Raw genomic sequence first — 27,144 nt, 5'->3', positions numbered from 1 at the left:
CCTATGCCTGGTCTAAATTGAATGATAGGAGTCAGGAGGCACTTGGAGGATGGATGGCGGCTAACAGATTGAGGTTGAATCCTGACGAGAGAAGTACTGTTTTTTGGGGACAGGACAGGCTGGTGTGGAGGACTCCCTGGTCCTGAATGGGGTAACTGTGTCCCTGAAGGACCAGGTGCGCAGCCTGGGAGTCATTCTGGACTCACAGCTGTCCATGGAGGTGCAGGTCAATTCTGTGTCCAGGGCAGCTCATCTGGTATGCAGGCTGAGACCCTACTTGCCTGCAGACTGTCTCGCTAGAGTGGTGCATGCTCTATAATAATAATAATTTATGATTTGTACCCCACCCATCTGGCTGGGTTTCCCCAGCCGCTCTGGGCGGCTTCCAACAAAGATTAAAAATACATTAAAATGCCACACATTAAAAACTTCCCTGAACAGTTATCTCCTGCTTGGACTACTGCAATATGCTCCACGTGGGGCTACCTTTGAAGGTGACTCGGAAACTGTGATTAATCCAGAATGTGGCAGCTAGACTGGTGACTGGGAGTGGCCGCTGGGACCATATAACACCGGTCTTGAAAGACCTCCATTGGCTCCGAGTATGTTTCCGAGCACAAACCCGCCCTGTGGAATGCCCTCCTATCAGATGTCAAGGACTTATAGAAGACATCTGAAGGCAACCCTGTTTAGGGAGGTTTTTAATGTTTGATGTTTGATTGTGTTTTTAATATTCTGTTGGGAAATCCCAGAGTGGCTCGGGAGGCCCAACCAGTTGGGTGGGGTATAAATAACATGTTGTTGTTGTAGTTGTTGTTAGTTGGAAGTCATCCTGAATAAATTATCATTTATTATTATTAATTCTGTGGAACACCCTTCCATTGGATGTCAAGATCAGTAACTAGACAACCTTTAGAAGACATCTGATGGCAGCTCTGTATAGGGACTTTTAATGTTGAATGTCTTACTATGTTTTTATATATTTTGAAACCACCCAGAATGGTTGGGGCAATATAGTCAGATGGGCTGGGTACAAATAATAACATCATCATCATCATCATTATTACAATGGCACCTTGGTTTTCGAGCAGCTTAGTTCTTGAACATTTTGGTTCCCGAACATCGCAAACCTGGAAGTGAGTGTTCCAGTTTGTGACCGTTTTTTGGAAGCCGAACATCCGACACGGCTTCCATGGCTTTCAATTGAGTGCAAGAAGCTCCTGCAGCCAATTGGAAGCTGCGCCTTGGTTTTCAAACATTTTCAGAAATCGAACGGGCTTCCAGAATGGATTATGTTCGAGAATCAAGGTACGATTGTATTATTACTACTATTATTTAGAATTTCCTTTGTGAGCTCTGAGCAGTACATAATCGTAGGATGCCTTATGCCCTGGACCATGTAGTTCAGTATTATTCATTCATTCAGTTTTATTTGATTGTTGTTGTTGTTATTATTAAAAATATTATTATTGCATGGTCCCATCTCCAAGGCTCTCTGGCCTGAAACTCTGGACTGGAGGTCCAGTCTAGTCTGTACAAAGCTAGCTGGACCCATGAACTGACTCAGAAGAAGGCAACTTTGTGCGTTCCTAAATGTCCCCCCCCTTTTTTTAATCCGCTGTTCAGCTTGGTGCCGCCGTCCACAGCCCGGTCCATTCTTCCTTGCTGGGTTTCTCCGCTGTCAGCACTTCTCTGCCGCAAGGCTATCTCTGGGTGAGTTTGTGTGGCGAAGCGGGGGCTTGCCATTGACTGCAGGACCAGCCTCCTCTTTGCTTTTTTTGGGGTGGGGACATCATCTGATGCTTGCAGCAGCAATGGCAATTTGGTATAATAAGGGATGCGGGTGGCGCTGTGGGTTAAACCACAGAGCCTAGGACTTGCTGATCAGAAGGTCGGCGGTTCGAATCCCCACGACGGGGTGAGCTCCCGTCGTTTGGTCCCTGCTCCTGCCAACCTAGCAGTTCGAAAGCACGTTCAAAGTGCAAGTAGATAAATAGGTACCACTCCGGCGGGAAGGTAAACGGCATTTCCGTGCGCTGCTCTGGTTCGCCAGAAGCAGCTTAGCCATGCTGGCCACATGACCCGGAAGTTGTACGCCGGCTCCCTCGGCCAATAAAGCGAGATGAGCTCCGCAACCCCAGAGTCGGCCACGACTGAACCTAATGGTCAGGGGTCCCTTTACCTTTACTAAAGCCAGTGAGATTTAGGGCAGACAAATCCAGTTGAAAGGAAGTGGGAGCCATCTTCAGATTCCTGAATGGTTTTCATGTGGAAGATAGAGCCAGCTTGTTTTCTGCTGCTCTCAAATGGCAAGAAAGGATAAATATTAGGAAGAATTTTGGGGTGGCAAGAACTGTTTGATGGTGGGGTGGACCACCTCAACAGGTCCTTCATGAACTGGTTAAATCTTGTGGTCCCTCCACGACTGCAAGAATACTTCTTTAGGAGAATTCCTTTTCCCTCCCTCTTCTTCTCGACTCCTCTAGGTCGGCGGAGGGCAGGAGGCGGCTGGCGGCCAGGTCGAAATCTTTTCCCTGAACCGGGCAGCGCCCCGCACTGTGAAGTCCTTTCCGGTTTCCGCCCAGGTCCTGTGTTCGGAATACATTCCCGAGAGGAGCGAGGAGGAGAGAGCCGACGGTTTGGAGACGTCTGCTGACCAGGCCTTGCCGCCACAGCCGGTGATCTGTCTTGGGCTGCAGGACGGCAGGTGAGGAAGCTTGCCCCCCCTCCCCAGGCAAATGATAAAATCGTTAACATTAGCCGGTCTCATTGAATTTTCGAAGTTAATTTATTTTGTCAAAATCTTATACTGTTTGGGGGGAAAAAGCTCCCGGTGTGGTTTTTCCAAAAGGGACCAAACGGTAAAATTACCCGTAAGAAGAATAACCTAAGACTTTCAAAAAGGTTCAAATAGACTAAAAGCAGATTAAAACTCTCTCTCTCTCTCTTTGAAATAATTTGTATTTGATTTTACAAGTATAACATTATTACAACACAGATTAAAACTCTTAACAGGTTTGCTGTTGGAGATTTGAACGCCAGGGTTTTCTCGCCTTACATGATTGTGTGTGCGAAAGACGCACAAGGCCTTCTCCTGCACCTCTCTGATCACCCACCAGGGGTCACTCCGTCTGTTCCAGTTTTCCTGTGTTAATCTCCGTCCTCTCTCCACACTCTAAACGGAGCTCTGCTCTTTCTGCCTCCAGCATCCTGGTTTATGGAAGTGTGGACATGGGGACGCAGTGCCTCTTGACAGGCAAGAGCCCGGGGCTCCAGCCGGTCCTCTGCTTGAAGCACAGCCCTGACTACCTCTTTGCCGGCCTGCAGGATGGAACAGTGGCTGCTTATGCGAGAACCAGCGGTGAGCATTGGCGCCTGTGGAAATAGCGAGTTGGGAAAGACCCTGGCTTGGTCCTCGGGTGGCTTTAGAAGAGGGCAAGGCAGATTCACTGAGGAGGAGGAGGCAATCACTGGCTACCAGGTTCCCCCATAGCTGTCAACCGTCCCTTATTTGGCGGAAAAGTCCCTTATCCCAGCGCCGAGTCCCGCTGCTGTCCCTTATTGATGATGTCCCTTAAATTTCCCGGGTTTCAAAGGAAGCAGCTCCTCTCCCTCCCTCCCTGCCGGCCAGGGAGGAGGGAGGCTCCTACTGTGTTGCTTGGCTGCATTGCTCACCCAATAAGGAGTCTAAGAACGACTGCGGGGTGGAGCTTCCATGCCTTGTGCCGATCAAATCGGCCGCGTTGCCTGGGGACTCGCCTTTGCTGCGCTGTGGGAACCACCGCTTGAGGCTTCATTTGGCTGCTGGCTGGGCTTTCTGCCTTTGGCTCAGAGGGGCTCAGAAGTCGAACATACCTGTGCTCTGAAAATCCCTTATTTTGGCTGCTGATCCCTTATTTCCAAGGCAGCTGGTCCCTTATTTTCAAATCTGTAAGTTGACAGCTATGGGTTCCCCATTGTTGCAGGATGCTTCTGAATGGCGGTCGCAGGAAACCACAGGAGGGGTGAGGGCTCTTGTGTTTGGGTCCTGCTTACGGACTTCCCCTTGGGACATCTGGTTGGCTACCATAAGACCAGGATGCTGGACTAGGCGGGCCACTGGCTTGATCCACCAAGCTGCTTATGGAGCCTCCAGGTCCAGGGGCAGTCTATCCTAAGTTCATCCCCTGTGAGAGCAGGCTGTGGGGCAACAGGCCCCTTCTTATGAGCAACAGTGAGAGAGGAGCTGTGGCCAGCATGCTTTGCTGGTGGGCTTCCTGGAGAAATCTGACTGGTCCTCTCCTTAAAAGCAAAGCAAGCTTCTAGTTCTCATTGTACATAGAATAAAGGGTCATTCAAACAAGGAATCTAGGAAGCTGAATCCAACCAAGTGTCCATCTAGCTCCGTAGTGTCTACACCAGTATTTCCCAAACGTGGGTCTCCAGCTGTTTGTGGACTACAGTTCCCATCATCCCTGCTAGCTAAGGATGATGGGAGTTGTAGTCCAAAAACAGCTGGCAACCCAAGTTTGGGAATTACTGGTCTGCACTGACTGGCAGCAATGACTCTCCAGTGTTTCAGGCATGCAGCAGGGGGGCGTGTGTGTCCTAGCTCAGCCCTACCTAAAGATGCTGCCAGCGGGGACTTTCTGCATTCAAAGCAGTCGCTCGGTTTGTCCGCTGCAACTTTCCCCCTTTGAGAACTTGTCGGCCATCTCTTCCTCGCACCCCCAAAACTCGCCCCAATCATAAAATGGGTTTGTGCATCCGATGCTCTTTGAGGTTCATTTCTGGGTGCGTGGGGAGGTTTCCCCTGCAATTTGTGCTTTTTGATTCATTTAAAATCTATTTTTATTTCTGGCAGATGGCAAAAGAGATTGGGGGTGGGGGTGGGGGCAGGGAGAGGGGAACCTTCCTCTGTACCTTCACTCCAAACCCCACCCACCGTCAAAATGAAGTAAAATCTTTATGCTAATTGGCTTTTAAAATGCAGGGTCTGGGATTCAAGTTTAGGTCTGGAGACAAAACCTCCAATTTGAGCGCTCTGTAATTTCCTATTGATTCGCTGTCAGTTCTCTCTGACGGCAGGGAGGGTGGCTGTTTTACGGCCACTGAAGCCTGTCAGCTGCCTGTTTTAAATTCTCATTCCCTGTAAATGTTTGATGAACAGAGAATATTCTCTCTCTCTCGTTTGGGTCAGTTCACTCTGATTTCACCAGGCACGTCGGACGTCACAGGCGCAGGGCAATGTCACCTGTGCATGCCTCTGTCTCTCTGTGTGTTTGCATGCCGGGTTAGGGTCATCCTTTGTTTGCTCCAAAGCCGCTTTGATTTGCTGTTTTTGAGGTCTTCTCTGTTTACGGAGAGCGTCCGTTTTTTAAGACTGAAAACACACAGAAGGGAAACCTTGGTCAGAAAAAGGCAAACCACAAAAGATCAAGGAGTTGGAATACTTTCTCCGATGAGGAAAGGCTAAAATGTTTGAGGATTTTTAGTTGTCGGGTGCATATTAAAAAGGGCTATGTAATTAGGGAGTGGATAGGGAGATGTCCACAAGAATTTGATAGGATGTTAGGAATCTGACTTATATACCTCTGCCACTGAGCTATGCCTCTTTCCTTAAAAACAAATCAAGTTTCTAGTCCTCAAACGATTGAGCGAGCTGCGTAATGGCCTAGTGGGGACTTGAACCCTGATCTCCCAGGTCCTAATCCGACACTCTAACCACTGCAGCAAACTGTCTCCAGAAAGGCGGTACTTCTGTACACAATGCAAAGCTGAGCAATGGAATCTCCTTCCCCAGGGCCATTTGCCACGTTTGATTTAGCTGAGATTCCTGAATTGCATGGGGTTGGACTAGATGACCCCGTGGTCCCTTCCAACCCTACAGTTCTGTGAATCTATGATAATTTAGAGCGATGGGTCAGCTACAATGGGGCTACCTTTGAAGGTGACCCGGAAACTACAACTAATCCAGAATGCGGCAGCTAGACTGGTGACTGGGAGAAGCCACTGAGACCATATAACACCAGTCCTGAAAGACCTACATTGGCACCCAGTACGTTTCCGAGCACAATTCAAAGTGGTGGTGCTAAAGCCCTAAACGGCCTTGGCCCAGTATACCTGAAGGAGCATCTCCACCACCATTGTTCAGCCCGGACGCTGAGATCCAGTGCTGAGGGCCTTCTGGCGGTTCCCTCACTGCGAGAAGCAAAGCTACAGGGAACCAGGCAGAGGGCCTTCTCGGTAGTGGCACCTGCCCTGTGGAACACCTTCCCATCAGATGTCAAAGAGATAAACAACTACCTGACATTTAGAAGACATCTGAAGGCAGCCCTGTTCAGGGAAGTTTTTAATGTGTGACATTTTAATGTATTTTTAATCTTTGTTGGAAGCTGCCCAGAGTGGCTGGGGAAGCCCAGCCAGATGGGCGGGGTACAAATAATAAATTATTATTATTATTATAAAGGTAAAGGGGACCCCTGACCATTAGGTCCAGTTGTGGCCAACTCTGGGGTTGCAGCGCTCATCTCGATTTATTGGCCGAGGGAACCGGCGTACAGCTTCTGGGTCATGTGGCCAGCAGGACTAAGCCGCTTCTGGCGAACCAGAGCAGCGCACGGAAACGCCGTTTACCCTCCTGCCGGAGCGGTACCTATTTATCTACTTGCACTTTGACGTGCTTTCGAACTGCTAGGTGGGCAGGAGCAGGGACCGAGCAACGGGAGCTCACCCCATCGCGGGGATTCGAACCACCGACCTTCTGATCAGCAAGTCCTAGGCTCTGTGGTTTAACGCATAGCGCCACCCGCGTCCCACCATAGAATCATAGATTCAGAGAATTGTAGAATTGGGACCCCAAGGGCTATCTGGCCTCCTATCCCCTGCAATGCAGGAATCTCAGCTAAAGCATCCATGGCAGATGGCCACCCAATCTCTGCTTGAAAACTTCCAAGGAAGGAGAGTCCACAACCTCTCTCCACTGTCGAACTGCTCTTACTGTCCAAAACTTATTCCTGATGTTTAGTTGGCATCTTGTAACTTGAAGCCATAGGTTCAAGTCAGGGTGGATTTGATTTAAATCAAATCGATTTAAATCACGATTTAAATCATTAGTCAGTAAGACTTGATTTAAATCACTAGTCAATAAGACTTGATTTAAATATTTTTTTCTTAACAGAAATATTCATTCTTGCTGGTATAATCTTAATATTTACCACCAGATGAAGGTTTCATTTTGGGAATAATAAATTGTCAGAGTAGTTTTTACAGTTCTATAAAAAATGACTGATTTGGTTATACTATTAGAAATATGTAGAAATAATGAAATGATTGTGAGGTTTAATAAGCTAACCGTTTATATTTGGACAGCTTTTCTGCTGTGCTTTTATTGGAAGGAGAAAAACAACCCTTTCCTTGATAACAGTTTAAACAATTTATTTAACTAAAGCAATAACATTACAGCGTATGTATCCATGTTTGTTAACTGATGTGGTTCAACTTTTTTTGTTTTTCTAAAAAACATAGACTGAGTTTTAGCACACATGAAAAACTTACAACAAATCCTTATTTCCTGATGAATAGCCTTTGGACTATAATGTAACTTAAATAGAAAACTACCTTTAGAAAGATTTTTCCTCCAAAAGCATTTTATTTTAAAAATCCAATTTAAATTAAAAAAAAAAATCTGATTTAAATTAAAAATTGATTTTTTTGATGATTATTATTTTTAAAAATCTTTGATTTTTATCCACCCTGGTTCGAGTCCTACCCTCCAGAGCTGATCAATCAGATGCCTAAATGGGAAACCGCAAAGCTCAACAGCAACCCTCGCCACCTGTGATTTCTAGCAGTTGGCATTTTGAGGGCATTTACTGCCTCTGGCTAACGGAGGCAGAACAATACTCATCAGGACTGGTAGCCATTGCACCTTTCGGCGCTATCAGAAACTGTTTCTGCTCCTTTTTCCTCACTCCTTTCAATGCACGGAGAAACGCCAGCCTCCTAGCTATTGAGAAAACAGCTGCGCCTCTGTTAAGGTATCTTTGCCCGACAGAGGTGGTGCCGACCCCCTTGCAGATGTGAGCGGCAGATCGAACGCACCCACATCTGCCTGGGCGACAGCAAGCTTTCCTCTTGTTCGCCCCCTTCCCCCGGACACCTCCCCCCTCCTCTGCCACCTCCCCTCTCCATCTTCCAGGCAGACACACTTTAATTAAAAACCATAACCGGCTTATGAGACGCTAATTAATAAACGCAAAGCGTTTGCCAAGTGGAGATCGGAGGCTCCGCGAGAAAACATCTGTTTACGACCCCGGAACGGAGGCAACGAGGTGCAGATCGCGAGTGTTTAATGGAACGTGGAGAATGGGGGGTGAGGCGGGGCAGTGGGGGGGGGGTAGACACAAATCACTTTGAAAAACATACGGACTCAAAAGGTTGCGGGGGGTGGGAAGGGAAAGGGAGATTAATCCCGGCCCGATTAGGCAGAGAGGCTCTTTGCATTTCCACCCCTTCTCCCCCGAAGACAAAATCTTGGAGGGACCAACCATCTTACGAGGTTGGGTAAATACCGTATTTTTCTCTCCATAAGACACACTTTCTCCTTCCTAAAAAGTAAGGGGAAATGTCCGTGTGTCTTATGGAGCGAAGTGGGGAAGTGGTACCACTGGGGAAGTGGTAATTCTGTATTGATCTGTTTTGGATGTTGTATGTGATGCCAATAAAGGTTTTATGATACGATATGATGTTCATGGCTACAGCCTGCACCAAAAAAACCACACATCCACTGTTTCCTGGGGCTGCAGTGGTGCAAAAATGTGGTTACAAAGCACAGATCCACATGAATCATCGGGATCTTTGCACTGGGTCACCCCAAATTCACCATCAGATCACATGTCTGTGGCCACAGCATGAACCACAAAAATCATACATCCACTGTTTCGTTCAGAATATTTTTTTTCTTGTTTTCCTCCTCTAAAAACTAGATGCATCTTATGGTCAGGTGCGTCTTATGGAGCGAAAAATACGGTTATACTGTAGGACAGGTGCGCGGGCCTCCAGATGGCCTTATTCCCTTCTGCACAAGCTTTTGGGGACCGCATGCCCCCTGGTGGGTGGGGCCAGGGGCAAAAGTGAGTGTAGCAAGAAATGTAAATTTTGTCTTTGCAAAGTAGGCTGGTGTCTGCACAACTTTGCCACCTGCTCTCTTGCCTCCATCAGGTAAGAGGCATGACTAGAATTTTGTGTGCCTGTTGTGCTGCAGCGGTTAGAGCGTCCGGCTAGGCTTTGGGAGAGACACGGGTTCAAATCGCGACTTGGCGATGAAGCAGCTTCCCAAGTGACTTGGGGGCAGGGGGCAGTTACTGCCTTTTCTCAGCCTAAGCTAGAATCTTTTTTCTTTGGTGATCACTCATAGCTTAGTAAGATTGTCTTCCACGAATATGGTCTTAAGTGACTGTGGAGGCCAGTTCTGGATCTGCACATCCTTCCACGTTGGGGACATAGGTTTCCAGGCAGGAGTTGGTCATGCAGATGATTTGCCAAACGTGCCTTCCTCTTAGCTCTTTTCTCCCTTTCGTCCTGAGTTCGAGTGTCGTCAAAGTCCATGACACCTTTGGTAGAGGCTCTTCTCCAATTTGAGCACTCGCAGGCCAGTGTTTCCCAATTTTCAGTGCTTATGTGAGCTCCCGTTGCTCGGTCCCTGCTCCTGCCAACCTAGCAGTTCAAAAGCACGTCAAAGTGCAAGTAGATAAATAGGTACCGCTCTGGCGGGAAGGTAAACGGCGTTTCCGTGCGCCGCTCTGGTTCGCCAGAAGCGGCTTAGCCATGCTGGCCACATGACCACTGGCTCCATCGGCCAATAAAGCGAGATGAGCACCGCAACCCCAGAGTCGGCCACGACTGGACCTAATGGTCAGGGGTCCCTTTACCTTTATACTACTATATTTTTTAAGATTTACCTTTGAAAGTGTCTTTAAACCTCTTTTGTTGTTCTCTCTAACCTAGTATCATGGAATGGTAGAGTTTGAAGGGACCCCTAGCCCAACTCCCTGCAGTGCAGGAATCTTGCCCACAGCCGAACCACCAAACTCCTGGTTAACAGCCCGACGCACTGACCCATTGTGCCACCTAGGGAACCTACCTCAAAGGGTTGTTGTGGGGATTAAGCAGGGAGGGATGAGAACCATGTCTGCCACCTGGAGCAATCCTGGAGGAAAAAGTGGCATATCCAGGCAACAAATGGATAATATGAAACTCCCTTTTATGTGCACGACATGTCATGTGTGCGTGCTTGCGGGGAGATGTGATCTGGGTGGGCTGCAAGAGAGACCCCGAATGGTGTGAGCCCCACTCAGCTTCACAGCCTCCTTCAGCTGCTGAATAATACAAAGGAGCTTTCTGCGTTTGATTGCATTAGATGGGGCCGATGACAGACTGAAGCTGTGCTGCGTCCCGGAATCAGGGCACTGGGGAGCCTCGCCGAAGCACATTAAGAATCCCCTGGCTGTTTGCTGTGTTGGTACAGCAGGGCAGCCTTTGACGGTTCCCTCTGCTTTCCCTGTCTCTCCTCCTTTGCCCTTGCAGCAGAGCTGGCAGAGACGGCTGACGCTTTCAGGTTTTTTGATCTTCCCCTTCCCGCCGGCGTCCTTCCGCTTTCGAGACCACATTCCCGCAGCCTTTCCTTCAAGGCCGGCACAAAGCAGGGTCACTCGTCATCAGCGCCCAAAGCTCAGGGCAATCCTGTGGGTGGGAGAGGTCAACCCGTTCCCTGCGGTGGCCCTGCCCTTTGAGTGATGGGGAAGCTGCCTCTGACACTCGCTTTGATGGAGAGTGGCTCATCTTCGGGCCCGATGTGGGCTTCTCCTTTGTAATGGGCAGGACAAATGCGGAAAGGCGATAGCTCCCATGGGAAAGGACTTACCTTTGTGGGCCAAAGGTTTGTTCAGTGCCTGGGAGCATAGCCAGGCAGGACTGGGAATACCCCCTGTCTTAAACTCTGGATAGCTCAGTTGGTTAGAGTGTGGGGCTGATAATGCTAAGGCTGCAGGTTTGATCCCCATATGGGACAGCTGTATATTCCGGCATTGCAGGGGGTTGGTCTAGATGACCGCCAGGGTCCCTTCCAACTCTACATTTCTATTAAACCTTAAAGAGCTGCTCCTGGCCCGTGCAGACAATTGTAAGCTAGGTGGACCAACTGTCTGACCCCAGCAGAAACTTCCTATTTGGTTCAGAACCATGAGGACTAGGATCCTGATTTATTTTTTGGTCCAGATCATAATAGAGAGGGAGACCTATGCTTGTCATGTCATAGGTCCCTTATTCAACGCCTGGCATCCCCAGGTAGGGTTGGGAGCAGCCTCCCCAGCTGGAAGCTTGGAGGGCTGCTTCCCGTCAGTGTGGACAATCTGAGCAAGACGGAGCAATGCTCTGACTTGGTAGCTCCTATTTCAAATCAGCCTTTTATTTATTCAGCGCAATGAGGACTAGAAACTTACTTGGTACTTATGGAAGGGTGGGAGTTTAGTGGCGGAGAGCCAGTGTGGTGTAGTGGTTAAGAGCGGTAGTCACGTAATCTGGGGAACCGGGTTCGCGTCTCCGCTCCTCCACATGCAGCTGCTGGGTCACCTTGGGCTAGTCACACTTCTTTGAAGTCTCTCAGCCCCACTCACCTCACAGAGTGTTTGTTGTGGGGGAGGAAGGGAAAGGAGATTGTTAGCCGCTTTGAGACTCCTGAAGGGGAGTGAAAGGCGGGATGTCAAATCCAAACTCTTCTTCTTCTTCTCTGCATGCAGAAGGTAGGGCTGGGAATGTCCCCTTATCTGAAAACCTGGGGAGCCCCTCCATAGCCCTGGGGTAGTGCAGGTTGGTGGCTTTGTGACATCAGAAAGGCCAGCCAGTGGTATATACCGTATTTTTCGCTCTATAAGATGCACCAGACCACAAGACGCACCTAGTTTTTGGAGCCGGAAAACAAGAAAAAAAATATTCTGAATCTCAGAAGCCAGAACATCAAGAGGGATCGCTGCGCAGTGAAAGCAGCAATCCTTCTTGCTGTTCTGGCTTCTGGGATAGCTGCACAGCCTGCATTCACTCCATAAGACGCACACACATTTCCCCTTACTTTTTAGCAGGAAAAAAGTGAGTCTTGTAGAGCAAAAAATACGGTATATATATGTGAAGCTAGCCAATTAGTAAGCCTGGTTTCATAGAATCATAGAGTTTGAATGGACGGCAAGGGACGTCTAGCCCAACCTCGTACTCCTTGGGCAATGTCGTATGTCTGACCAAAGCAGGGTGCAAACAGAGAACAGATATCTCTGTACATCCAAAACCACAGTCTTGTATATCTGTATTCAGCCAGGGAAGCCTTTTTTTCACTTCAAGGCCTACCCCCCACCCCCACCCCCCCGCCGCACATCTCCAGCACTTTCACTCTGAACGTTTTCCTTTTCGCTGGAAATAACTGAGATCCCGTCCAAAATAGCGATGCTTCTGTCTAGCTGGTAAGAGCTACAATTCACAGAGAAAAACGGTGCCTGCGTCGCTGAGAGGGGGAGAAATGTTGATGCGAAGTGGATAACTGGGAACGTAATAGTGCCATTTGGTGTGTGATTTGCGGTGAGATGCTGGGGGTGTGTGTGTTGGAGCTTCCTGTGGTTTTGCCAGTTACCGAGCTGGCCTTCAGCTTGCCATATCAGTGGGGAGAGCTTGATCCCCAGCCTGCTGACATGTGGTTTGCCCAGGGAGCTGTGGTGTGGGGCTTTGGGCAAACGGACAGCATTGCCTCTCCCCTCCGCTGTTAAGGTGCTTCCTGTTCCAGCTCCTCATTTTTTATTTTTTATTATTTGTGACGTACACACACACCCATTCAGGAGCTGTGCAGCCTGTTTCTACAGGGCTTGGCAGTATGTTTGGCCGCCTATGCCTTGTTTTTGACCCCCTGATGTTCAGTTTAAATCAAAGGCATCCCTGAGTAACTAGAGAAGTTTTACCCGGTTCAAATTTACAGCGTCAGAATCTTTTTTTCGGAGGAAAAAAAAAAGGTCAATTAGAGCTGTAGAGTGTTGCTGTATAGACCCCACTCAGGCAGGTCCAAATGGCTGAGTCAACATGGAGAAAACACAGTAAAGTTTTTTCCCCCTCCCTCTCTCATAACACTAGGACTGGGGGACACCAGTTGAAGCTCGGTATTGGGAGTTTTAGGACAGAGAATCATAGAATTTTAGAGTTGGAAGAGACCCCAGAGGTCATCAAGTCCAACCCTCTGCAGCGCAGCGTTAAACTGCAGAACTCCTTCCTTCAGGAGGCAGTGATCGCCACCAACTTGGATGGCTCTAAAACAGGATTGGACAAATTCACAGAGGAGAAGGTTTTTGGTGGATACTGGCCACAATGGCTCTGCTCCGCAGGATGTGATGTCAGATGGGCCAGCCAATCAGTGTTGTTTGTGGAGCTAGCCAATTAGCGGGCCCAGTTTCTCCTGAGCTCAATCCTGCAGGGAAGATTGATCCCTGGCAGAGCGGAGGAGCTTCTGAGAGGCGTTGTACGGTGGACAACACTCGAAAGTTCACATTCTGGTGTGAGTTATCCAGACAAACCTCTGGTTTTTGGCATGGCGGGAATGTACAGTCAGGTCCCGCTATCCAAAAGCTCCTTATATGGAAATTCACTTATCCAGACAGGAGGGATTAGTAACCAAACCACTGCAGATTCAAATATCTGCACAGCTGGATCCGTGTGTAGTACTGTAAACAAATAAGAAGCCTTAAACAATGCTTGCTTTGTATGTTTTGCTGGCCTGCAGCAGCTGTTTTGCCAGAAAACATGGTGGGAGGGAGGAAGGCAGGGGGAGGAATCAGACAGGTAAAGAACATTTTCCCCTTCCTCGTTGGCCTTTTGCGAGGTTTCAGAGAAGTTTCCCTGGTGGTTTTTCCGTCATTTCAGGGTCAAAATTCCCTGTTTGGGACCTCGTTAGAAAATGTCAGTGTAAATTTTTCCACTTGCTATGTGAATGCCTGCCTAACCAAGGATTTCCTAAGGGCACGTTGTGTTTGGGTGGTGAGACCCGAATGTCTGAAGGTTCCTTACACAAGGCAGGAGCATTTGCTCACCAGTTCTACGCCAGCCTCCCCCAACCTGGTGCCCTTCAGACATTTTGGACTGTTAACAGCCCTCAGTCCCAGCCAGCTGTGAACGGTGGACATCATAGTCCAAAACATATGGAGAAGGAGACAGAGGAATGGTCTCTTTTGGAAGATGGTGGACTTTCTTTCCTTGCAGACTTTTTAACGGAGGTTGGATGGCCATCTGTCGGGGATTCTTCAGCTGTGATTTCTGCATTGAAGGGGGTTGGATCCAGATAGCCCATGGGTGTTCCTTCTGACTCTGTAATGATACAACTCGGTGATCATATGGCCTGTCAGCAGCTCTCCGGGGTCTCAAACAGAAGCTTTTCCTGTCCGTGGATAAATTTTGGATCTGAGCTATGAAATAATAATGTAGCATTCTCAACATCCTGAAGAATTTAGTTGGCTTATTACAGGCACAGGCAAACTGGGCCCTCCAGATGTTTTGGGACTACAACTCCCATCACCCCTAGCTAACAGGACCAGTGGTCAGGGATGATGGGAATTGTAGTCTCAAAACACCTGGTGGGCCAAGTTTGCCTATGCCTGGCTTATTAGAAAGGAACCTAGGAAGCCGCAACATACCAGCTCGGACAATTTGCCCAAGTACCCTGGTGTTGCCTGTTCTGACTGGCAGCAGCTCTCCGGGGTCTCGGGCAAAGAGAGACCCCCTTTCCCTGTCACTGGATCCCTTCAGCTGGGAATGCAGGGGATTGAATTTGGGGCCTCCCACATACAAAGTGTATCAGAGCTGCCAGGCTTGCCCAGGTTCTGCGGCCGGCTCAGGCCAAAACAATCCTATGCCTGTTTTCTAGGATTTGAGTCTTGCTCCATGCAGTGCTCCTTGACAGTCCTTGTCCTAGAAACCAGCTTTCTGTTGACAGCCGCCACCCCCTTTTCTAATGCCGCTCTCTCTCTTCCTTTCTTCAGGGGGGTTCTGGGACCTGGAGGCTGAGCCTGCCTGCCTGACAGTGGGGCTGGCACCAGTACGGACCCTTTTGACCCTGGACGATGCCGTGTGGGCCAGCTGCGGAAACCAAGTCACCGTCTTTGACGCCGCCACCCTGAAGGCTCAGGTAGGCCGTGTGACGCCCCTCTGGAAACCCCTCTCCTGGCTTCCTGCCTTCGCTGGAACTCTTCACATGCTCCTTTGTTGCGTTCCAAAAGCAAGGAAGGATTGGACCCTGATTAATAGAATACACACGAAGCTTGACCAGCAAGACTCTGGGAGGAGGTGCCAATAATAATTCCATCCACCCCTTGGCCCAGGTCGTTTTATGCACAAAAGAACTTTTTACACAATGTTCGTAAGAACCAATCAGATTTCCTCTGAGCATTTCAAAAAAAACCGCGTTAAAGTTAAAACTACAAAGAGCTCATTTGAGCATGCATATGTAGTTCAGAGTAAATAAAATAGGAAACAAGGAGGAATGCTTTTAGGAAACTCCGGAGGTCATAAACAGCAGTAAACAGGAAAGGAAGAACAGGTAGTATTTACTATCTCCTTGTGAACTCTCTTCCTGGCCCTTAAGATCTACCTAAGGATTAACAAACTACATCAAAGTTACATACAGTGGTGCCCCGCAAGACGAATGCCTCGCAAGACAAAAAACTCGCTAGACGAAAGGGTTTTGCGGTTTTTGAGCTGCTTCGCAAGACGAATTTCCCTATGGGCTTGCTTCGCAAGTCGAAAACGTCTTGCAAGTTTGTTTCCTTTTTCTTAACACCGTTAATACAGTTGCGACTTGACTTCGAGGAGCAACTCATAGAACGCGGTGTGGTAGCCTTTTTTGAGGTTTTTGGTGATTTTTGAAGCTTTTCCAAAACTTTTCCGACACCGTGCTTCGCAAGACAAAAAATTCGCTAGATGAAAAAGCTCACGGAACGAATTAATTTCGTCTTGCGAGGCACCACTGTACTATCTTTATGGCTCAGGATGCCTGGTGAAGTAACTGGCCTGTGTATTTAGAATGCTTATACGTTCCTGTCAGGCGTAGAGAAAGCAAATGGCAGAGGTGCAGAGGCTTGTGGGATTCGATCAGAAATTATTGTCAATGAATCAAACCCAGTCAACGCAATGCTTTCATTGCGGACACAATGGCTTGCTCCATATTTTCATAATTCCTCATAGCAATCCCACCTGACCCTCCCCCCCACCCACATTTCTCCATTTACCATCCATTCCCAAGACATCCCTGCTTGTGAACTTATCTTCTCCAACTTCCCTCCCTCTGAGCGATGATCTCATGCTTTCAATGATTTTTTGGCTCTTCCCGATGGAAACTGCATCCCTGACTGCCTGCAGGATGCTGCCTCCCTCTCCCTCATCATCCAAACCTACCTTGGGTACCACTCCCAAGCTAACACTGTCTCTTGTCAGGCCTAGTTCGCTTGGGGGATAAAGGACTCTGCAGGAGAAATCAGGTCTGGCAGCTGCATGCAATCTGGCCTGTGAGCCGGTGGGTTCTCCATCTTCTGCTATAAGCAAACAAATGTGCCTTTAACCTTCACCTAAACCTCCCCCTGTCGCCTCTGGATTATTTTGGTTTATTCATTTATTGCATTTAGATCCTCTCCCATTTCTCCAAGGTTGCTCGAGGTGGCAGGCATGAAAAATGCCAAGCCCAGTCATTTTAACAAAACCTGATGAGGAACACTTGAGGGAGTTGGGGATGTTTAGCTTGGAAGAGAGGAGATATGAGAGCCATCTTCAAAGATCTCAAGGGCTTTCCCATGGAAGATGGAGCAAACTTGTTTTCTCCTGCTCCAAAGGGCAGGGCCTGATATAGGTATTTGAGTGGCAAGAAAGGAGACCCGGAATAACTTTCTGGCAGGGAGAGCCATTTGACAGTGGATAGCTCAGTTGGTTAGAGCATGGTGCTGATCACGCCAAGGTTGCAGGTTCGATTCCTGTATGGGACAGCTGTATATTCCAGCATTACAGGGGGTTGGTCTAGATGACCCTCAGGGTACCTTCCAACTCTACATTTCCATGAAACCTTAGAGAGCTGCTGCCAGCCAGTGCAGGTGGGCCAACAGTCTGACCCCAGCAGAAGCCTCCTATTTAAATCAGCCTTTGGTTCAGAACCATGAGGACTAGGATCCTGATTTATTTTTAGGTCCAGATCGTAATAGAGAGGGCGACCTATGCTTGTCATTTCATAGGTTCCTGGTTCAACGTATGGCATCCCTAGGTAGGGTTGGGAGCAGCCTCCCCGTCTGAAAGCTTGGAGGGCTGCTTCCCATCAGTGTAGACAATCTGAGCAAGATGGAGCAATGGTCTGATTTGGTAGAAGGCAGGCTGCTATTTAAACCAGCCCTTTATATATTCAGCACAATGAGGACTAGAAACTTACTTGATACTTTTGGAAGGGTGGGAGTTCAGTGGCAAAGCATCTGCTCTGCATGCAGAAGGTCTCCAGGTAGGGCTGGGAATCTCCCCTTACCTGAAAACCTTGTGAACCCTTCCATAGCCCTGGGGTAGCTCAGGTTGGTGGCTTTGTGACATCAGAAATGCCAGCCGATCAGTGCTATATATATATGTGAAGCAAGCCAATTAGCAAGCCTGGTTTCGTAGGATCATAGAGTTCAAAGGGACCGCAAGGGACATCTAGTCCAACCCCCTGCTCCTAGCGCAAGGCGGCATGCCTGACCAAAGCGGGGTGCCAACTAGATGATCCTCAGGGTCCTGTCTAACTCTACAATTCTATGATTTTATGGAAAGTGATGAACTCTCCTTCCTGGGAGGTTTTTAAGCAGAGTTTGGATGGCCATCTATCAGGGATGCTTTAGTTGAGATTGCTACATTGCCGGGGGTTGAAATGGATGATCTTTGGGGGGATCCCTTCCCTCTCCACGATTCTATTATTTTTACAATGGCTTTGTCTGGTTTTTTTGGCATTTTAAAAAATGGCTTCATGTTGCATTTACACATGTCATCACACGCTGTGTTGACATCTTCTATGAGTGAGTGGTACAGAAATATATTCAATAAGTAGGACTGCCCTTTCTTGCACAGATGCACACAACCCCCTTGGCCCTAAACAGTTCAGTTTGGGGGTGTGTGTGACAGATCTGTCCCTCCCCGCAAAATGCCTTTCCGCCCTGCCAGTCCTCTGGGTCGGCCACCGTGTGGCGCTGTTGCGGCACGCAGCAGGGCTCTGGTTACGGGCTCAGACCGAAGCGAGTGCCCTTCCACCCAGGAGCTCGCTCCATCTCCTCCGTAGATGCCTCTCTCTCTTTGAAACAGCAGCCGCTGCAGTGGTGTGGTGTGTGTGTGTGTGTGTGTGTGTGTGTGTGTGTGTCTGGAGGGGTCTTCTTTATCGACTCTGCAAATTTCTCGCCTGACCGCCCCTCCTCCTCCTCCTCCTCCCCCACCTCCCTGAGTCTTTGTTCTATTATTCATGAGCTGCGTCGGCTGACCACCCCGCAAGGCCAGCTGAACTGTGCCAGCTTGTGACTCCGGAGGGTCCGGCGTTGTTGCATCAGGAGGAACAAAGGTGGGGTGGTGTGGTGGGCAAAGGGCCACTGCCAGGGCATCTAGATGCTCATTCGAAACACTGTGGCAAAACTTGCCTTCTGGTTTCTTCAAAGTTTCTTCCGCCCTGGGGGTCTCTTAGGTTGGGGTGGGGGTTAGGGATATAAGAGTCAGCTGGGTCAGGTCAATATTTCTGCCATAGCTTCGGGGGCATGTTTATATAATCATAGAGTTGGACCCCCACAGGTGGCGCTGTGGTCTAAACCACTGAGCCTCTTGGGCTTTCCGATCAGTAGGTCGTTCGTTCGAATCCCCGCGACAGAGTGAGCTCCTGTTGCTCTGTCCCAGCTCCTGCCAACCTAGCAGTTCGAAAGCACACCAGTGCTAGTAGATAAATAGGTACCACTGCGGCGGAAAGGTAAACAGCGTTTCCATGCGCTCTGGTTCACATCACGGTGTCCCGTTGCGCCAGAAGCAGTTGAGTCATGCTGGCCACATGACCCAGAAAGCTGTCTGTGGACAAATGCCGGCTCCCTTGGCCTGAAAGCGAGATGAGCGCCGCAACCCCATAGTCGCCTTTGACTGGACTTAACTGCCCAGGGGTCCTTTACCTTTCACCTAGTGCAGGAATCACTGCTGAAGCATCCCTGACAGATGGCGATCCAACCTCTGTTTAAAGGCCTCCAAGGAAGGAGAGTCTGCCAGGTTTCTCCTTGTCTGAATCCACTGATTCAGGTTCTGCCTTCCATATACCACCTGCTATAAAACTCAGGAGTCAAGGTCTGAATGAATCTAATGGCCAATGTCATGACATTCATATTTTAAATTAGCGGTTGAGATGTTAACCTACATATTTTCATTGTTTTATATTTGTACTATTTGCCATACTCTAGCTTACAGAGTTTAATTGTAACCTATGTATAAAAAAGGTAAAGGTAAAGGTAAAGGACTCCTGGACAGTCGCATGGAAATGCCGTTTACCTTCCTGCAGCAGCGGTACCTATTTATCTACTTGCACTGGCCTTCTTTGAACTGCTGGGTTGGCAGGAGCTGGGACAGAGCAACAGGAGCTCACCCCATTACGGGGATTTGAACCACCGACCTTCTGATCGTCAAGCCCAAGAGGCTCAGTGGTTTAGACCCCAGGGCCACCCGCACCCCTTTAACCTATGTATATATACTTTTCTCTATCCCTGTACATGTCTGCATTTCTGATCTGTGACCATAATAAATCAATGGATTTATACCTTCCAAAGCAGAGGAAAACAAGCTTTCTCCATCTTCCATGGGAGAGCCCTTCTGTTGGCTGAAAATGGCTGTCATGTCACTCTCAGTCTCGTATTTTTCACTGCCCATTCTTCCTGTGGCTTGGTCTCCCTCCTCTGCACACATTCCAGCTTTCCAATATCCTTCTTCAATTGTGGTGCCCAGAACTGGACACAATATTCCAGGTGTGGTCTAGAATAGAGCGCTGCTATTACTTCCCTTGATCTGTACTTCTGTTGATGCAGCCTAGGATTGTATTAGTTTTTTTCCGCTGCTGCGTCACACTGTTGACTCATGTTATGCTTCTGGTCTGCTAAGATCCTTTGCACATGGGCTGCTGTCTAGCCAGGGGTCCCCCATACTAGATTTGTGCATCTAGAACCTTCCATTTGTCCCTACTGAAATCCCTTTCTTGTCATTGCTAATCATTTTGTTTCTACAGTGGCACCTCAGGTTAAGTACTTAATTCGTTCCGGAGGTCCGTACTTAACCTGAAACTGTTCTTAACCTGAAGCACCACTTTAGCTAATGGGGCCTCCTGCTGCTGCCACACCACCGGAGCACAATTTCTGTTCTCATCCTGAAGCAAAGTTCTTAACCTGAAGCACTATTTCTGGGTTAGTGGAGTCTGTAACCTGAAGAGTATGTAACCCGAGGTACCACTGTATACTGCTTTATATTTTTAAGAATTTTTTAAAAGACAGTTTAAAGGTAAAGGGACCCCTGACCGTTAGGTCCAGTTGTGACCGACTCTGGGGTTGCGGCGCTCATCTCGCTTTATTGGCCGAGGGAGCCGGCGTACAGCTTCCGGGTCATGTGGCCAGCATGACTAAGCCACTTCTGGCGAACCAAAGCAGCGCACGGAAACGCCGTTTACCTTCCCACCGGAGCGGTACCTATTTATCTACTTGCACTTTGACGTGCTTTCGAACTGCTAGGTTGGCAGGAGCAGGGACCGAGCAACGGGAGCTCACCTCGTCGCGGGGATTCGAACCGCCGACCTTCTGATTGGCAAGTCCTAGGCTCTGTGGTTTAACCCACAGCGCCACCCGTTTACTACACCTTAAAACAATCCAGAATAAAACATTACAGAAGAAAGTCAAATGTAAAGTTTTGTTAGTTTTCGCCCACTTCTCCAGTCTGCTAAATTCCCCTTTGCAGCTTGTCGATACCCTTCTTAAAATGGGTTGCCCAGAACCGGACAGGGGATTCCAGGTACAGACTGAGCAAGACAGAATAGAGCAGTTCTGTGACTTCCCTCGGTCTGGACACTAGCCTTCTATTGACGCAGCCTGGAATAGCATTAGATCTTTTTGTTGTGCCCCTCCCCTCTCTACGAGGGGTTGTGTTTTCAGGAGGGGGGTGCAAGTGCTCCTCTGCTAAATGGCCTTCCCGGTGCTCAGAGATGGCCTGACCTAGATTTCCCTCTGCTTGCTTCAAACTGGTTATTTCACCGGGCAATAATAGCCCAATCTCCCACGCGGAGAGGACGCCGGGGGGATCCTATTTGCTTCTCCACTGGGCTTTTTAGGAGCAAATGGCTCTTGCTCGCGATTCTCCCAAATGGCAATAACGGGACTTTCTTTTTGTAAAAATAAATTATTATATATATTTTTTTGCTTTTACAAGTCCTGAAAAAGTGGCGATGCAGCAATCTTTTCTGCTGACTCAGCTCCCAAGGAGATGCCTTTGTTCTTTACGTCCATTAGGGGAGCTGCGTTTAGGGTCATGAGCAAAACTTCAGCAGGGACTTTCTTAAAGAGACAGATCACCTGAGAAGAGGCAGGGAGGGAGGAAGCACAAATTTTGGAAGGCTCAGGGCAGAGAAAAGGAACTACTTTTCACAGAACAGAGTTAAACTGTGGAACTCACTTTCACAGGAGGCAATGATAACCACCAACCTAGATGACTTTAAATTCAGGGACGAGAGGGCTATTGATGGCTCCTAGCCAGGGGATGCGGGTGGCGCTGTGGGTTAAACAACAGAGCCTAGGACTTTCCGATCAGAAGGTTGGCGGTTCGAATCCCCGCAACGGGATGAGCTCCTCTTGCTCTGTCCCAGCTCCTGCCAACCTAGCAGTTCGAAAGCACGTCAAAGTGCAAGTAGATAGATAGGTACCACTCCAGCGGAAAGGTAAACGGCGTTTCCGTGCGTTGCTCTGGTTTGCCAGAAGCGGCTTAGTCATGCTGGCCACATGACCTGGAAGCTGTACGCCGGCTCCCTTGGCCAGTAAGGCAAGATGAGCGCCGCAACCCCAGAGTCGGTCACGACTGGACCTAATGATTAGGGGTCCCTTTACCTTTACCCTTTACCCTTTTTACCCTTTTTACCCTTTTTACCCCCTTTACCTTTTTACCCTTTTTACCCTTTTTACCCCCTTTACCTTTTTACCCTTTTTACCCTTTTTACCCCCTTTACCTTTTTACCCTTTTTACCCCCTTTAACCTTTAACCTTTACCCTTTAAGCTTTACCCTTTACCCTTTTTACCCCCTTTACCCTTTTTACCCCCTTTACCCTTTTTACCCCCTTTACCCCCTTTACCCATTTTACCCTTTTTACCCCTAAACCTTTAACCTTTACCCTTTCACCTTTACCCTTTACCCTTTACCCTTTCACCTTTACCCTTTCACCTTTACCCTTTACCCTTTCACCTTTACCCTTTACCTTTACCTTTACCTTTAGCTATGCTTTGCTGGCTGGACCCAGCAGGCTCTGCTTATGTTCTCAATACAGGTATGGCTAAGATGCTGCTGGACTCCAGTTCCCATCAGCCCACAATCCAGGGCTTACCCATTCACAACAATGGAGGCAAAATTCAATTCAGCTCGCATTTAAGGGCCCAGCCACTTAATTTTTATGCTTCAAAACGCAGCGACTGAAATGCGGCTGATCTTTCGGAATTCGCACACCTCCGAATTTTGCAAACCCTGTTCCACCAGCCGAGCCTCATAATCCACGAATGCATATATACTTTTTGCTCGGGCAAAGCGTGCCCGAAAACACATCTCTTCACAAAACCAACCTACAAAAATGTGCTATAATTAGGCAAAATTGCTTTGTAAATAATTGCCTTGGATATCAGCCAAAAACTGCATGCAGGAAAAGGGAGAGAAAAGTGTCCGTTAGGAGAAATCTGTGCCAAAATCCTCATGAATATTCATGGGGATTTTAAAATTAAAGACAATTCAAACTAATGCGGAGAGGCGGTAGAGCTTAGATCGAAGGTGGAGAAGGGAGAGGTTCCCCAAGATTGGCATTTTTGCCCATGTCTGATCTAGAACCCTCCTTTTTTAACTGTGCATGGCTCTAGAACTGATAGGACAGCCAAACTGAACTACCTGAAAGGCTGTCCCATGAAGGATGGAGAAAGCTTGTTTTCCTACTGCTCCAGGGCGCAGGACCTGAACCAACAAATTCAAAGGGCCCCCCTAAACAATAGGAAGAACTTTCTGATGGACTCATAGTATCGTAGAATTTGGATGGACCCCAAGGGTCATCTAGTCCAACCCCCTGCAATGCAGGAATCTCAGCTAATAATAATAATAATAATAATAATAATAATAATAATAATAATAATAATTATTATTATTATTATTATTATTATTATTATTATTATTATTTTTATTTATTTATACCCTGCCCTTTAGGCTGGGTTTCCCCAGCCACTCTGGGCGGTTTCCAACAAGTATTAAAATACAGTAGTCTGTTAAACATTAAAAGCTTCCCTACACAGGGCTGACTTCAGATGTCTTCTAAAAGTCTGGTAGTTGTTTTTCTCTTTGACATCTGGTGGGAGGGCGTTCCACAGGGACTTGGCTTTTCACAGTGAGGGAACCACCAGAAGGCCCTTGGCGCGAGACCTCAGTGTCCGGGCAGAATGATGGGGGTGGAGATGCTCCTTCAGGTATACCGGACCATCCAACCTCTGCTTAAAATCCTCCGAGTCCACAAACTCCCCACGGCGTTTGTCCCACTGTCAGAAAGCTCTTAACAGGCAAAGCAGGGGCTTTGCACGGGCTCTACTGCTGAGCTACCGCCCTTTCCTTAAAAATAAAGCGGGTTTCTAGTCCTCATCATTCTAAACAAGAGGCTGATTGTAATAGGAAACGACACAGTCAGGCTCTTTGCCCATCTAGCTCTGTTTTGCCTAAATGGACCGGCAGCATCTTTCTAGGGATGTTCACATTCTTATGCGGTGATGCCTGGGATTCAACCTGGGTCCTTCTGTATGCAAGGCAGATGCACTCCTTCGCCTGTGACCCTTTCTTCTATGAAAGCATACAGTGTGTGTGTGTGTGTGTGTGTGTGTGGCAGGTCTCCAGTCTTCCAAGAGGCCGGAGAGTGATGCTGTCGGATGATGAAAGATCACTTCGCCTATTAGACGACTGGCTTCAGACCAAGGTGTCCATTAATTAGCCAGCTTGGGATTATGGATAGTTACTTAGAGTGGCACCTTAAGGAAGGTGCTTTGTGAAAGTGAAGGTGACCGCGTGGTGGGTGGGTGCCTTTCTCTGCGATTTTATTTTATTTTTTTGCAGGGAGAGGGAAGGCCTTGATATTGCTTCTGGGCCTCAGTTGCCTGAAATGCACATGTTCCTATCCAAAATGAGAGTTCCTGTGAGCAGGTGCAGAGCGCGTTTCCCAGGTCTGGCAGGTTCGGAGGGTTGCAAGAAGCGTTCAGCAACCCCTCCCAAGTGTCCCTATTTTCCAGGGACGGCCGCAGGCTTACAGAAGCCGTCCTGGTTTCTGATTTGATCCGGGAATGTTCCACTTTTCCTTAGGACGTCCCTATTTTCATCAGAGAAATGTTGGAGGGTATGGAGCTGTGTGACATCCCCCCCCCAAGCCAGGGTAACTGCACAACCTTTAGAAGACATTTGAAGGCAGCCCTGTATAGGGAATCTTTTAAATCTTTTATTATATTGTTATATATGTTGGAAGCCACACATAGTGGCTGGGGCAACCCAGTCATATGGGCAGGGTATTATTATTATTATTATTATTATTATTATTATTATTATTAAAGTTAAAGGTAAAGGGACCCCTGACCATTAGGTCCAGTCGTGGCCGACTCTGGAATTGCGGCGCTCATCTTGCTTTATTGGCCGAGGGAGCCGGCGTACAGCTTCCGGGTCATGTGGCCAGTATGACTAAGCCACTTCTGGCGATTTAGAGCAGTGCATGGAAATGCCGTTTACCTTCCCACCAGAGTGGTACCTATTTATCTACTTGCACTTTGATGTGCTTTCAAACTGCTAGGTTGGCAGGAGCAGGGACCGAGCAATGGGAGCTCAACCCGTCGCGGGGATTTGAACCGCCCACCTTCTGATCGGCAAGTCCTAGGCTCTGTGGTTTAACCCACAGTGCCACCCGCCTCCTTGTTATTATTAGACATCCCTATTTTCATTGGAGAAATGATGGAGGGTATGTGTTCAGGATGGAGGTGGAACTGTCTGACACTGAGCTAGATGGACCCAAGAGCCACAGTCGGTCAAAAGCAGTTTCCTACATCAATTCCTAGAATTGAGCAGAAGAGATGGGAATGCGTGTGGCTGCTTCATGCAGAGCATGGATTATTGGCCCATCTAGCTGAGTATTACCTGCACGGACTGGCAGCAGCTCTCCAGGAACCATTGGCCTGATCATTCAGGCAGTTATTGTGTTCTCCCAGGCCTGTACATGTGAACAAACCTTCACATACACACTGCCGCCACCAAGCTGCTTGCTCCAGCAATCTCTGTTTTCCCCTGATTGTGGGGATGGTGGGGGGAGGATGTTGGCAACTCCTCTGCCTTGGCACCTTCCGTCAGCCGAAGTTTGATGCCTCGTCAATACTAATATGACTTTTTACGCCTCCCCTGCTGCCCGGCGGGATTTATGGGAGCGCTGCTTTTATATAGACATTTCGAGGTACATAAATGCCGCCGTTCCCGCCGAGGGTAGGGTTGTGTCAGCGTTTTCAATATAATATTCTGGGTTTTATAATGCAGGCAATAAAAGATGGTCGCACCGAGCTGGAATGCTGTGCATCGGAGCCTCACTCCCAGGGAAGGGGGTGGTGGAATACACTGTATTTCTGTTCTAGAGAGAGGGGAGAGAGTTTGCGGGCGGTTGATTTGTGGGTGTCATCTACATCTAGTTCGAGTGGGGAAGACGGTGACTCAAACTCGCAGCCTTAAAAAGTGAAGGGGGCTCCCGTCTGGGGAGAGGTCTCAGCATTTGAGGCTCTTTAGTTCAGAGAAAGGGCGGGGGAAGAGGCGACCTGATATAAAATTATGCGTCGCAACCCTGAAACTCCAATGGAGCTGAATGTGGGAAGTTTCAGTCCTTCTTCACACAGTGCGGAGTTAAACTATGGAACTCTCTGCCACAGGAGGCAGGGATGCCCACCAGCTTAAAGGTAAAGGGATCCCTGACCATTAGGTCCAGTCGTGGCCGACTCTGGGGTTGCAGCGCTCATCTCGCTTTACAGTGGCACCTCGCGTTAAGTACTTAATTTGTTCCCGAGGTCCGCTCTTAACCTGAAACTGTTCTTAACTGGAAGCACCAGTTTAGCTAATGGGGCCTCCTGCTACCGCTGTGCCGCTGGAGCAAGATTTCTGTTCTCATCCTGAAGCAAAGTTCTTAACCTGAAGCACTATTTCTGGGTTAGTGGAGTCTGTGACCTGAAGTGTATGTAACTTGAAGCGTATGTAACCCGAGGTACCACTGTATTGGCTGAGGGAGCCGGCGTACAGCTTCTGGGTCATGTGGTCAGCATGACTAAGCCGCTTCTGGCGAACCAGAGCAGCGCACGGAAATGCCGTTTACCTTCCCACCAGAGCAGTACCTATTTATCTACTTGCACTTTGACGTGCTTTTGAACCACTAGGTCGGCAGGAGCAGGGACCGAGCAATGGGAGCTCACCCCGTCGCGGGGATTCAAACCTTCTGATCGGCAAGTCCTAGGCTCTGTGGCTTAACCCACAGCGCCACCCGCGTCCCACGCACCAACTTACATGACTTTAAAAGGATTAGACAGTTTCATGGAGGAGAGGGCCACTGGCCACAATGGCCGGGTTCTGCCCCCCATATTCTGCTTCTGAATACCCATTGCTGTAAACACAGATAGGAGGGGAGAGTGAAATTGTGCTCAAACCCCGCTTGCAGGTTTCCCCCTTTGGCCTGATCCAGCAGCCTGGGATCTTTGCGTTCTGTTATGTCAATTCAGCACATAAATCAAGGGCAACTTTTTGCACACTAACATCTTTCGAAGGTGGAAGCAGGCAGCCGGATCATTTTCTTTTTA

At 48.5% G+C, this 27,144-nt stretch overlaps 1 protein-coding gene across 25 annotated transcripts in view; it reads left to right on the top strand.

Moving 5' to 3' along the window:
- ARHGEF10L (Rho guanine nucleotide exchange factor 10 like) overlaps nt 1-27,144 on the top strand; it is a 145,459-nt gene that overhangs the window by 97,354 nt on the left and 20,961 nt on the right. For all 25 annotated transcript variants that reach the window (XM_083512648.1, XM_083512642.1, XM_083512649.1 and 22 more), the window contains 4 exons: nt 1,627-1,713; nt 2,487-2,707; nt 3,207-3,361; nt 15,042-15,187. In XM_083512648.1, the coding sequence (XP_083368774.1) occupies nt 1,627-1,713; nt 2,487-2,707; nt 3,207-3,361; nt 15,042-15,187 (609 nt within the window). The remainder of the gene's footprint in view (nt 1-1,626; nt 1,714-2,486; nt 2,708-3,206; nt 3,362-15,041; nt 15,188-27,144) is intronic.

The sequence above is a fragment of the Podarcis liolepis genome, assembly GCF_965112155.1.
Source record: "Podarcis liolepis genome assembly, chromosome: 7".
Classification (NCBI taxonomy): domain Eukaryota; kingdom Metazoa; phylum Chordata; class Lepidosauria; order Squamata; family Lacertidae; genus Podarcis; species Podarcis liolepis.
The sequence above is the reverse complement of the archived record's forward strand: the minus strand, read 5'-3'. Positions and strand labels throughout refer to the sequence as shown.